The sequence below is a fragment of the Haplochromis burtoni genome, unplaced genomic scaffold, assembly GCF_018398535.1.
Source record: "Haplochromis burtoni strain Fernald_Lab_line unplaced genomic scaffold, NCSU_Asbu1 Contig_3, whole genome shotgun sequence".
In the NCBI taxonomy this organism is placed as follows: Eukaryota; Metazoa; Chordata; class Actinopteri; order Cichliformes; family Cichlidae; genus Haplochromis; species Haplochromis burtoni.
In genome coordinates, this window is record NW_024582364.1 from 4,742,862 (window position 1) to 4,756,564 (window position 13,703).

Below are 13,703 nucleotides of genomic sequence, written 5' to 3' on the forward strand. Positions count from 1 at the left end.
CTCTTCTCTTCTCTTCTCTTCTCTTCTCTTCTCTTCTCTTCTCTTCTCTTCTCTTCTCTTCTCTTCTCTTCTCTTCTCTTCTCTTCCAGCTGCCCCTGATGCTTCTGCAGTACAGACACTCTCTGAGCAGGTTCAAACTCAGAGTGCTAACAACAGCCAGCCCTCAGTTGTTAGGGTCAGTGAGGAGCATCCCAGCTCCCTCACTTTGCCAGAGACAGCATGATATTTTCCCCCTCCTTTTCTTCAGCTCTTATCTTCCTTCAGACACTCCTCTTGGCTAAATCGCTTTAACAAAAAAAACATAGCATGCACATTGGCAGCTGCTCTAAAAGTCCCCTTCTTGCATTTATCACACATGCATCAGCCTGTTCGATATTTAGTACATCTGGTTTTCCTTGAATGAAATTTAAGAGAAGCTCAACCAGAAAAGAGCATCTCTCATTCAGCTGCTTACCTCATCACTTTTGAACTAGTCAGAAATTAGAGTACAATCTAACTTCTCCAAACTTTGCTTGATAGTGAGTTTTAATGGAGCTGAATAGTAGGTATTGTGCTGCTTCTGAATGTAACTACTCTGGCTCTATAGGGCAGCTTGGCTTAGTCCATACTGTATGTTCTTGTGTACTTATGTCCCTAAATGTCCCAATATTTTTTTTGCTTCATGTTGATGAAAATGTGGATTTCAAGACAAAATGGATTTGATCAGAAATTCTGAAGACAGGATATTGCTATTACAAAATCATTGTAAACTGTAATGAACGTACCACGCCTCGTATCTATTGTTTGTGCTCTGTGTTTGTCCCCGTCCCTCTCTGTCTGTTTGCTTCTCCAAAGTGGTTTTAAATAAAGCAAATCAAGCACTCTCTCTTTTTCTAGTGTATATGGACGATCTGCACGGCACTCCTGGGTTTAATTATTTGAACGATTAAGTGTTCTTATTCTTACAAATGTTCTTTGGTGCGTTTCCTCAAAGATGGTGCTTTCTTAGGTAAGAATAATGGCAAATAACCACAGACAGCTGTCACTTCCTGTTCCTCTAGGTGCTATATCATGTAACAGCACATTAACTATTTATTGTAAAAATCAGAAAAAGGAAAAAACAACACAATCAGCAGTCACTGAGTTGCCAGGTGATCATTTATTAAAATAAGACCTGCATTTGGGCACATGATGACTCTGCTGTGGTCAAAGCATCCAGAGTTTTATACTCTCTAGTGTCAACCAAAGAGTTGGTCCAATATGCACCGGAGTAAATATTCTGTTATTGGCTATAAACTGAGTGACCATATGTCTTGAAGTGGGGCTGAAGGGAAACAAAAGAGTGAAAACATATATGCTTGTGCTAAAAAAGAAAACACCACAGTACACGGTTTACAAAAGAGGAGCACTAATACACAAGCAAACATGCAAATTGCTGCCTCTCTCCGGGGAATATAACCAGCTGACACAACGCCGAGTTTTTAAGCAGTAAAATCTGACAAACCAAATGACCCTGTAAGTAAAGAAAATAAAACGAATCCTGTGTTGCTGAATGTAAGACAGCAAATATGTTAATATGAAGCTCAGGATTAAAAGTTTTGCAAGTTTTTTCCTCTACAGTGAGGTTTTGATTATGCAAAGCAACATCAAATTCATGAAATGCTCTCCCGAAGTAGGCTAATCGGTAAAAGTAGCACTGAATTATTAATTAAATGTTACAAATGAGGATCAAGAAGTGTCCACTCCTATTTTTTGGATATGTGTGTGGATATCAGATCTGTTTACAAATCAGGAATAAAATAGGTTCATTGCATAAAAGTTAAAAAAAAAAAAAAACATAAAACAAAAACGCAGCTAAACAAAAAGGCAGATATTGTGAGCATCTGTAAAATGAGCCGAGTTGGTTTTCGCGCCACTAAAATGTCGGGCATCCTGTGTCACTTGCATGCACCTACTAGCTTGAAGCATATTGGCTCCAAAAATGAAATCTGTGGAAAGAAAGTAGTGAGCATCTCTGGCTTCACAGCCTGTATCTGTTTCAACTACTGTTACAGTGAGAGATGGAAGCCTCAGAGCGTTAGCGTCAACTTATTATCTCTCTCTCCCCATCTCTCAGAAACACTCACAGAAGACAGTTGTGAAACAGTTCCTCCAATTTGTCGTCTTCGCTTATCTACCATCATCTCTCATCCAGAGCTGCTGCTTCTGGAGCTCAAAGTGAATAGTTTCAAGTAGCTGGAAATGAAGACATTCCCGTGTGTCAGCCAGTAGTTGCATCTTTTGTTTGTAAGAAATCAAATGCATTTCTCGCACATCTGCCCCCCTCAGACAGTAAGGAAAACATAGTTTGATGCACAAAGACTTCCAAAAACAACTTTAGTCTTATTACAAGCCCATCTCAGGGCAAGATAAAAAGTTATTGTTCTTAAACACTCACTGTTTATGATGTCTTTGTGGCCATTTTTAGCTGAATTTGTCAAAATCTTAATACACTTATTGAGATGTAAGTCACTTTTTAATTTTCTAAATGTCACAACTCTAAAATTCACTAAGCCTTCATGTTTTATCAAAAATTGTGCCAGTTTTATCCACGCTGAACATCTGACATTTAATAGTGAGAGTCAGAGCCTTTCTTAACCTTAAACTAACCCACCGCAGTAAGTAAACAACAGGACACTGGCAAAATGGCACAAAGCCTACATGTCTGACATTGGAATTTAAATGACATATGAGTCTGATGGACATGGGATCAAAATGTTGGAAATTTAAATGCTTGTTTCTGCTCACCAGGTTCAATCATAACCCGTCTGATAGATCTAGAAGAAACCAAGAGAAAAGCGCTTTACAGTCGAGGATAATAGCAGAAGACAGCTTCAAAATATGGAAACACAAAGAAATCTATTCACAGACATTCTTATGGTTGCTTGATTATTTTAAGTCAGCTGGATTCACCCACTTCAGCTAAACGGGGGACTGAATGATCTTAGGTTTACTCAGAGTCCCTCTGGCAGCTTTTGACATTTGGTGTGTGTTTGTCATTTGGTTTCTTGGCCTTTGATTATATAGCCAGTGTTTTTTGCAGCTTTTGGAAAAATCATACAAAGAAGAAGAAAAAATAGAAGAAACCATATTTCACTCCAGCTCGTCGTCTGTATGTCCTTTGAGGAATTTTCACAGTTGGTCCTAATGAGTGTTACATTGTTGGGTGCCCATCAATCCTTGTTGGTGGAGTTTATATTCACTTAGTGTTGATAATGTGTGATAACCTTGGATATATCCTTGTTTAGTGTCTGTCTGAGATTAAGATGAGGAGACTTATACCAGCAACACATCTGGCACAAATCAAACAAAGACGAGGGCTAATATATAGGGCTAGCGAGCCAGGCAGGGTGATATTTAAGATGAGACAAGATAAAAATACATTTTATTTTACTCAAATGTATCGTTCTCCAATACTAAACAGCTTTTTATGCGATATGCATCTTCAGTAGCTCTGTTGGCCTCAGCCTCAAGATCTCGCCTCCTGAATAATAATGAGCGAAAACAAACCTGATTGTTAACTTTGGCTCTCCTGTTCTCATCTGTTAAGCACTTCAAACAATCCCATTAAAAGAATAAACAGACAATGGTTATTAGAAAAGGTGGAAACAGATGCGCCTTCATTATATTCAACCTACTTAGCCCAACACTCCGCTGGATTAAATTTTCCCACCCAATTAAAATTAGAGGCAGAGAGTGTCGACGATACCTGATGTCGCTGTGAAGCCTTTAACCCTTTTTCTTTTTTTTTCCTGCAGCTGCAAAAGCAGAAGCCACTGAGGAGGTAAAAACAGTTTCTGGGAAGGTGGATGCTGAAAAAGGAGAGAAAAAGACCAAGGAGGGCAAGAAAGAGGGCAAGAGTGCCAAAGAGGGGAAAGGAGATGAAAAGGACGCATCTACAAAGAAGAAGGGCGAAAAAGGCGAGAAGGGAGCATCCAAGAAGGAAGATGGGGACGGGAAAGGGAAGAAACCAGGAGAGAAGGGAGACAAAGGGGAAAAGGGAGCAAAAGGAGGGGCTAAAGGAGGGGGCAAGAAAGCTCAAAAGTAAACTCGGCTTTTCTGTAAATACCGGGAGAAAAAAATCCAATTTTTTCACTGGGAACATTTTGAAACTCTTTTTCTAAAGTGGAATTTGTATATTATATTGATAATAAAATATATGCTGATACATTATTACATTATTGATGTTTGTGTCTTATTAGGATATGAAAAGACAGTAGAATTATAGATTTATTATCTTATTCACAATTCACTGATGAACAATAGAGATCAGAAAGCATCCTCCAATCTCATCTGAAGTTTACACTGGTATCTACAACATGCCTACATCACAAAGGAGTGAAGAGAGAATGACTGAATGATGTGTCACTGCCCGCATTACAGTATCTAAAGCATGAAGACTATAAAGTCAAGTCCACTGAGTACACTTCGGCACAAGATAAATAAATGACAATGGAATACACATTATACTTCCATGAGAGGTATTTGAAACAATGAAATACAACCTTAGCTCTACGGTTATTGGCCCTATTGTACACTTGATTCCAAAACACAATCTTTTTACATAATACAATCAGAACAAAACACCATATTAAAGGGTATTAAAGTGGTCAAAGAGAATTTTCCAAGTGTTCTTGAGTTACAAAAAAAAAAATAAAGATCTTCATGCTCTGACATTGCCCGACCTCTGAGTGAAAAACTGGATTATACAACAGTAACATGGTATACCCTTTGATGGTCTGCAAATTAGGCTAACTTTCAGTTGTCACAAGCCTGGGAGAAATGCATTAAATTACCCATTATAAAGGATACAAATGGATGATAGATATTTAAATCTTCTGTGGCAGCAAGGTACGGTAACATGACTTTATAAAGGTTTCCCTCAGTCTGTCTTTTTCTATTTTCATCACTGCGGCATGCAGCCACCTGTAATTACTATTGTAGTCAATCCAGTCAAGCTTACGTCATAATTATAGCAGAATGAAAATGTTCCTTTTGACTGTCAAAAGCAGCTAGGAGCTCTATGACAAACGGGAATTTGTTATATGACACTGAAATTTTAAGTTCAATCATTCTTGGTTTTGGTCTTTTATATATAATAGCAAAATATGAAGCATGTTAAAAACATTAAATACTTGCTAAAAGGGTAAACAGTCGGTGTGTAAAGTTGATTTCATTCTAGTGCTATTGGATCCAGTTTGTACTGTAAGCAGTAACTTGAGCAGATGAGAATTTAAGTTAAAGAGGTGGCTAACTAAGTGTGAAATGACCCAAAGAGCCATGCAGGGGAGCTTACAGTTAAATAGTATTTACTTGAGAATATGTAGAAATTTGGCCAGCTGCTGCTTGAAAATTTTGTGACATTCAGAATCATTCTAATGTTAGATCTTGAAACATAGTTTCAATGTTAAGGATTTAACAACAAATGTAATATTAAAGGCTTTGGTCTGTTGTTACTCTGTGTCTAGGTGTTTTGAATCTTTCACTGCTATTTACATGAAACGAAAGATTTTTTTAAAGACAAGAAAAAAATAAAATATTACTGCAAAATTAAGACAATCTGGTCACTGTAAACGTGATGGTGGAGGATAATACAAATAAAATCTTCAGTATAACCTCTTTTCTGGCAGCTTATCATGTCTTTTCTCTTTGGTATAATAGATCATGTGAGCTACCCTGCCAATCATGCAGGCTAAGTATAGTAAATTACAAAGATATTCAACTGTTCTGTTTTGGCCTATGTACATAACCAAATATTGCCAACATCCCATAAACCAATACATGAAAAAAAAAACATCAAAACAGCTTTATAACATATAACATATCCATACATAGGAACACTTTAAGCTCACAATTAGAATGTATCTCTGATTTTTGTAAACATCGTGACTCGTATATACATCATAGAAGCAGCACAACACTGGACTGACTACCTGTAAAAAATACTGTGTAGTAGTAACTTCAGTTTTTTTTCTCTAGAGCATCACAAATATCACTCCTAGAATCCCACGGGGAATTTAAGACTCTTCGTTTCCTCCTTAAATTAATATTCCTCTGGAATATTAATAAGACTGTTGCCTCCATCCTGTGCCTTCTAATAGGGCTTCATCTTTTGACAACTTTGAGAATATATCCAGTATATACAGTTTTCCTTTGAGTTACATGACGTTACTCAGAGAAAAGGGTTGTCTGCAAAGACATTCTTACTTTGGTGTTTTTAGTTTAGCCGTGTGAGTATTAACATTTTATATGGACAAAAAACTAAAAACTAGTACATTCATTTTAACCATTCAAAATCTGTGGAGTCAGAGGACTGAATACTGGGTGGGGGGAGGTGTGTGTGAACGGAAGAGAAACACAAAATAATCTTTTATGACACACATGGATCCTCTGGAGCAAAAAGCTGACTATGCTAAAACACCACTTGAACAGTATAAAAATAGGTGTGCAACAACAGAGGACTTCAATTACCTGAGTAACTTCCCTTTTACGCTGAAGTGGATTTAATCCAATGCAGAACAAATGAGATTCCACACCAGGAAACATGAACACGTCTCAACAAGTAGGATTAATAGTTTTAAAGCCACACGTAATCTTCATTCAAAACTTCCTGATTAAATTGCCAACATTTTTGCCTCTGAGAGTGCTCAGTACCCACCTGGCTTTACTTTGGTGATTAAGGGTATTCTTGGCCATTGTAGTAACTACAAAACCCCAGTTTTTACTTATGCACAAAAAAAAAATGACCACAAGATGATTGCTTCCAGAGGAAACATAAATGAAGGATAACAACAGTTATGGCAGTGAATAAGAAGTAAAGAACGGCAGTCCTCTTCTCAACATTTTACACATTCAGTGTGGCAGGCGGTTGGTGAAAGAGTTATTTGCTGCAACAATGACAGTCATCACCCATCAAATAAGCCCGCAAAAGCGATACGGCCTTTCTGCCTCGAGCCTCATCGCTTGGCAATGTTCCGGCTCAATTCACAGGAGAAAAAAACTGGCAGTGTCGATGCATGCAGGCATCCTGAGACTGTTTCGTGATGATTTTCTTTCCTCGATTTTCACCGACAAAGACAGTGTCCTGCAGGTCACATGACTGTCTCCCTCTCCTCCTCAACCACGGGCGAGGGTTTTTCGTCCTCACAAGGCCGAGTATGCGCAGAATGCTCTTCGGCTGGAATGTGGAGCTCCTGTCCCGATGACGGTATAGAGTTCTCTGACACGGAGCCATTTTTCACATACCCAGGGAGGTTCCTGTGCCCATTCACAGGCGCCGGTCCCAGCCTCGTGGTGAGGTGGAGGCCCAGCGGTCCTCTGGCAGTGACATTGGTAACACTGGTGTGTGATACCATAGGTCCATAGCTGTAAGTGTTACTGCCGCTTCGAGCTTTTCTTTTGAAGTCCAGGGCTAGAGTTCTCCTGCTCCAGGACTTTTTTATCTCAGCTTGCACCTTAGAAGAGAAAATACTTTTTTTTTATGCATAAAAGCAGAAGAGTCAAAAATGTGTAAAAGGCAACATTTCTGAGTTCTTACCTCTCCATTACAAAAGCAGTATATAATTGCCACTAGGAATCCCTGCAATATAGAAAACAGTGATTTTTACTCCCATTATCCGTGAGTGAAATATCTTTGCAATGCACTTTAATTTAACATTTTAGCTGTAAAATTTGGCATTTTGTTTGATATTTTCAGTCATCAGCTACTCCTGTTGTTCTTTTAATCTTGATTAGGATCTAACCATAACTCAAGAACTAAACAATAAGCAACAACTGGACATTCACTAACTGTTTTTTGGTGATAAGGTTAACCCTTAGGACATTTTAAATCCTGAAAAATCAAGCCTATTAGATTTTTTGAGCACATCATTATTTATATCAGAATAAAATGAAATTTTCATCACAGGATTTTTACCTGGAAGGAGTTTGAGAGCATCTCGTAATGCATTTGGATCAACCATGGAATCCCATGCACCTCTGTATATGGCATGGCAATGAATATGATGTAGTGGACGCCAAACAGAGGCATCAGCACCAGCGTGGACTTCAACAGTTTTCTGTAACATTCACAATCGTAACACAATACTTTATAAACATTTCATTTTGATAGATCAACAATAAAGATGAGTTGGTGGATTGAAGGTTAAAGTCATTTGTTAGCAAAAAAAATAAAAAATACACAAATCAAGCTTAATTTCCATCTTTTTACATGCAAGGGTTTGATGATTTTTTTGATGATATTTGAAATCATTTGAAATTGAATGCTGAACCGTGCGGAACAGTTGGAATGCAATTTGAAGATGACCTTTTAGTCTGTGTTGGGTATTTCCCACGTTTAATCTCCCTGTGTTTGTGTGGGTTTTCTCCCACATTTGTAAGACTTAGGCTATGTGGGGAAATTCGCTGCAGATAAAAGTGTGTGGTTTAGGGTTAGGTGTGTTTGTACGTGCACTGTGATGGACTAGAAACCTGTCGAGTATGTTCCCAGGATTTATTTTACTTTGACAGTTAGGATAGACTGTCACCCCCGAGAAGCATAAGTGATTACAAAAATGCATTATATGGACAAAGGTGTGTACAGGAGCTGCTCTCCCATGAAGTTCTGGGCGCACAATTTTTGTGTTGATGTTAATGCCAGAGGAGGTTGCGAGCTCTGCAGTTACAGAGTCAGCAGAGCTGTGGTGACTTTCACGCACTAAACCCCTCAGCGCTTAGCAACCCTGCTCTGTAACTTTACTGTGGTTGCTGTGGTTCCTCAGCTCTTCCACTTTGCAGTAATATCACTTGCAGTTAATCGCAAATATCTAGGAGGAAAGAAATGTCATAAACTGACTTGTTGCAATGGTGACATACTATTACAGTACCGACCCATTAATTCACAAATGCCTGTAAAGGCAGACTGCATGGTTAGATGTTTGATTTTACAAAGAGATGTGGCCCAAGATTTTTGTCCATATCGTGTGCATCTCATGATGTAGCTAAATGTTACCTTTGCTGGTTGCAGCATTAAATTTCAAATGAATCGTAACATGACTCAGAAAAGAAAATATTGAAAAAAAGAAATAATAATTTTGCACTTCGCTAGTACGCAGCACCTGTACTGTTGTCTGGTGTCACACCTTCTAGCATTTGTTTCTCGCAGTTTAGTTGCCAGGACTCGGACGATGTTCAGAAATAGCAGAAAATTAATCTGAAGAGGAAATAGAAACATAATGTTAGAATTAGATGTAATTGGAATCACTGAAAGGTGTCTTATCCATCAGCTGTGATGCCACAGGTGCAGCGAAACACTGTCATTTCGCACACGGTAGGGGAAAGTTGAAATCAGCACGTACTCACCACTACAGCAACCACGATGGGCATTTGATATATCCATTTAAAATTGCCTGCGCTTAGGTTCCAACACCTGTGATAGACAAATAATAACAAGGCATCAATAAACAAGTGATATGACAACCTTCTTTTGGGGGGGGGGTATTGTTTTCTGCCATCATGTCGGATATACAGAAAGGGCACAAACACAACATCAGGTCATGTTTTATGGCTCTCAAAGAACTTTAAGATTTGCAAGGCTTTGAAATAACAAAATCTGCTCTTTTTATTTGGAATTAAAAGTTCAATTGACCCCAGATGTCATTTCAAAGATTTATAGACAATGCACAATGACAGCATTTGATTTAGGTTAAGTATGGTATTAACCATAGGCCGGTTTTACTGCTAGGTTTTAAGCCATATGGATATTATTATGTTTACTCAGTTTCCCAAATATATTGCAAAGGTACATACTGTGGTTATCATCATGTATGATAGGTTTTTTGGCTAAAAAAAAAAAACCAATAAAACAACCCAGACAGGAGGCAGAAATGTTCTGCTGCTCTCCCACCGACAGAGAAGAGAATTATGTGGTTTAGTTCCACTCTACAGCTGCTGGATACTAGCTTAGTCGCGAGCTCCCAGCTGCAGAAACTTCATGTTTTACTGTGGTACAGGACCAATGTGGACGCTGTAGATAATGGTAGTTGGAGGTGGTTGAAGTTCTGCCCGTCTGGTTTGGGAGTTTTGGCAGTTTTGACCCAGGTGAAGTTGCCCATTTGTAAATCGAATTTGAATACACTGATTTTTGGCCACTTTAAGCTTTATTGGACACACTAATACCAAATATGTACTGTACACACACACTTAATGGGAAAGTAGTGAAACTAAATTGCTTCTATGGATCACTTACTCTGTGTCTGCAAACATGGCTCTCACAGTTGCCCAAATGGTTACAAACACAGCTGGTACACCTGCAAAATAAAATAAAAAATGTCTAACTTGGTATCATAAAAAATTTATCAAAAAGACAAAAAATAATTTGCTCATGTGAGAAGAATCCGGGTAGCACAGCATCCACATTGTATGCGCTGTGCTTATGACATTTATACGCACAGTGTGTACAATGCAGGAACTGTAAAGCCCATATTCAAAATCTTTTTCTCTTTTTTTATCCAGATGAGTCACTCTCCATTGTCCTTTCTTATTTATGAGAATTTCATCAGCAGATATGGAAGTACCTCAAAGTGTTCCAACTTATTTGCATGCTAATTACACCATCAAAAATTTAATTCCTTTGATAAGAGCTGCGTTGCAGGTCAATGGATCTACTGAACATGCAAGTACAATGTAAATTAAGCAAGCAAACTCACCCCATCCAATCACAGTAAATCCCCACAGGCACTTTCTATTGGAGAAGAAGGTCATAAAAATGAGACTGTGGAGGTAGAGACCCTCCACGAGAATCCAGTAGTAATTAGTTGCCAGGAAGTACATAAACAAGGTCACGACCACCTTACAGGTAATCTATAGAGAGAAGAAGAAAAGAAGCAACAGATTTAAAGTTTAAACACATACCTTATAACTCTAACATACACCTATGGTACTCTGATTTCAGCTACAGGTGATAAACTAGAAGGGCACTTTCAATAGGTTTTTATGATGACACTGACATGGATTGTGGGCCTCTACAGTTTTCTCATGTCAGCGCTGGTTTCTTATGTGCCACAGAGCTGAATTTCAAATACTGCTTGGTTTAAAGGCCACTGGAAGGTTTGGGTCCAAAATACATTTCACGCCTGCTGATACATTATGGACCATTCACACCTCTCAAGTTGTCTGGGTACGGTTTTACTCGCTATCCCCCAGGGTCAGGACTAAGCATGGAGAGGAAGAATGTGGTTTTTATGCATCACACAGCTGAGCAGAAAAACACTTTGCACATGTATTTCATGAGACAGCTGAATATGAGCAGGGAAAACTGATCTGACATTGCAAACAAAGTCCTGCACACTGTCTAAATTGCATTGAGAAATGAATATATTTTTGCAATACTGTGCATCAGCGCTGAAATGAGCTCCCAAAAAATCCAGATAAGATGAAAAAAACTCAGCAGGACTGCTCCACTGAAGGCTTAGATATTTCTGTTTGCTACAACCTTGTAATAAATAAAATTATTTCACGCATTAAGCGCTTTACCCATTTTTTAAAAATATATTTTATTTTTTTATAGTCTCCCATTTAATTAATGCTCTAATTTATCTGTGTCTGCAGCTGCAACTTTTGTCTTCATGCATTTTTATGTCATGCACGTTTGACTGACCTCTTGTTGAAAGGTGCAAAACAATATGGCTTATGTTACTCATGTTCAGATTATTCACCACAGGCATGATTATTTTTCAGGCAGGATTCACTCCTGCTGCTTTTCGCCACACCGCTAATTGTTGAGCAACTTTAGAGGCACGAACGAGGTTAAAATCTTGTTAGCTGACCTCCAGCTAGTATAAACATGAATGATATATTGGCAATTTACAACTCTGATAGTGTCGGAAAAATGAAGACTCTCTCACCTGGCATTTCATTAGGTATAACTGTTCAACTGCTTATTATTGCAAATCAGTCAATCACATGACTGCAACTCAATGCATTTAGGCATGGAGATATAGTAAAGATGACCTGCTGAAGGTCAAACTGAGCATCAGAATGGGGAAGAAAGGTGATTTAAGCGACTTTGAATGTGGCATGGTTTTTGGTGGCAGACAGGCTGGTCTGAGTCGTTCAGAAACTGTTGATCTACTGGGGTTTTCCGACAAAACCATCCCTCGGGCTTATGGAGAACGGTCCGAAAACGAAAAAAAATCCAGTGAGCAGCAGTTCTCTGTGTGGAAATGCCTTGGTGATGCCTGAGGTAAGAGGAGAATGGCCAGACTACTTTGAAGTGATAGGAAGGCAACAGTAACTCAAATAAGCACTTGTTATAACCAAGGTATGCAGACGAGCATCTCTGAACGCACACCGTGTTAAGCCTTGAAGCAAACGGGCTACAGTACTCTAGCCCACATCGATCTCTAATCACATTTTCTTGTCTGTAATTACTGCAGATTGGTTAGCACACAAAGTGCTCACAGATCCTTGTGATGAAGGATGGTTCTGAACAAAATAAAGACTTTTACTGGGAATCATGGGACCTCTTTCTTTTTCTCTAAGTGCGGTCACAGCAGCTCGAGAGGAATCTTCGTAGATCTTCTGACTAGCCTCAGTGAGAAATGTAGCCAGACAATGTGACAACTATTTACTCATAGCAGAACAGCTTTATGAGATTTCCCCATCATCAGGTGTTCCTTTTCTTTAGGACTGTTAGAGAAATTGGACATATTTTGACAGCTGGGTCATACTGTATGTTGTGAAAGCATGGGCAAATGTAATGTAGTTCAAATCTTGAATAACACATAAAAGTTTCTCATTATCACTAGATGTACCTCAGGAACATCTAAATTTGCAGCGCTACTGTCATTGCACCCACCCAATGGGAAAATACTGCTCTGAACTACATCTGTAACCGAGTTACAATGCCATTTTGTTACTGTGGAAACAACACATTTTGCTCATGGATCACTGTGTGAGTTTAGGCTCATTACTGTATATGTTGGTTTTTTAGCCAGACTCTTTTTCTGATAAAAAATAACATGTCTTTTTTTTTTTTTACGGGTGGGGGGGATGAGAAAATTTCTGAAAAAACAAACAAACTGGGGCGAGTAGTTACAGAGATATGACTCCTTCCCAGACATAACCCATAATAGGGTGCTAACAATCCATTGTACGCATTTGAGCATTAATGGATTGCTGTTAAATTTTGTTGGTCCCCAGAGGGCGTGGATCAATTTCCTCCCACCACCAGCAAGTATACGTTTTCACTTATTAAGAAAGCTTCAGGTCTCAAGCGTCGTGGCCATCTGCCTTTCCCATTATAGGGTTGAGATTCTTGATTACAAAATTTAGCAATTATTAGATTATTAGATGGGTATCAGTGGAATTACAGACAAAAAGAGGTTAGCGTCTACCACGACTGGCTTTGGTAATCTTTTGATTTTTTTTTTTTTATCTAGTACCTTCATAAGTTTCCATGTGATCAGTAATTGTCTATTTATTTATTTGTTTGATTATTTTGATCATTTCTAAATATTTAAATAAAATTGAATTGAATCGAACTGAGTTTGTTTATTTTTAACAGGGACAGTGTACATTAATAAACATTGCTGTAATTGTACTAGAGTTAGCAACAGGTTAATATTCATCACCTGCAAACTAACAGCATTTCTGTTAACCTCTGCTGTGTTATGTTTGTACTGTAAATGAACCGAAACATCATCATG

The 13,703-nt window shown here is 38.4% G+C and overlaps 2 protein-coding genes across 2 annotated transcripts in view; one reads left to right on the plus strand and one right to left on the minus strand.

Moving 5' to 3' along the window:
* tmie (transmembrane inner ear) overlaps positions 1-4,223 on the plus strand; it is a 14,882-nt gene extending 10,659 nt beyond the window's left edge. The window contains exon 4 of the mRNA XM_005912560.3: positions 3,777-4,223. Coding sequence (XP_005912622.1) covers positions 3,777-4,066 — 290 coding nt within the window. The 3' untranslated portion in view covers positions 4,067-4,223. The remainder of the gene's footprint in view (positions 1-3,776) is intronic.
* A 12-nt stretch (positions 4,224-4,235) lies between these two features.
* pth1r (parathyroid hormone 1 receptor) overlaps positions 4,236-13,703 on the minus strand; it is a 45,397-nt gene continuing 35,929 nt past the window's right edge. Inside the window, exons 7-13 of the mRNA XM_005912561.2 lie at positions 10,704-10,857; positions 10,244-10,304; positions 9,358-9,424; positions 9,114-9,208; positions 7,934-8,075; positions 7,556-7,597; positions 4,236-7,472 (exon numbers count right to left, since the gene is read on the minus strand). Coding sequence (XP_005912623.1) covers positions 7,110-7,472; positions 7,556-7,597; positions 7,934-8,075; positions 9,114-9,208; positions 9,358-9,424; positions 10,244-10,304; positions 10,704-10,857 — 924 coding nt within the window. The 3' untranslated portion in view covers positions 4,236-7,109. The remainder of the gene's footprint in view (positions 7,473-7,555; positions 7,598-7,933; positions 8,076-9,113; positions 9,209-9,357; positions 9,425-10,243; positions 10,305-10,703; positions 10,858-13,703) is intronic.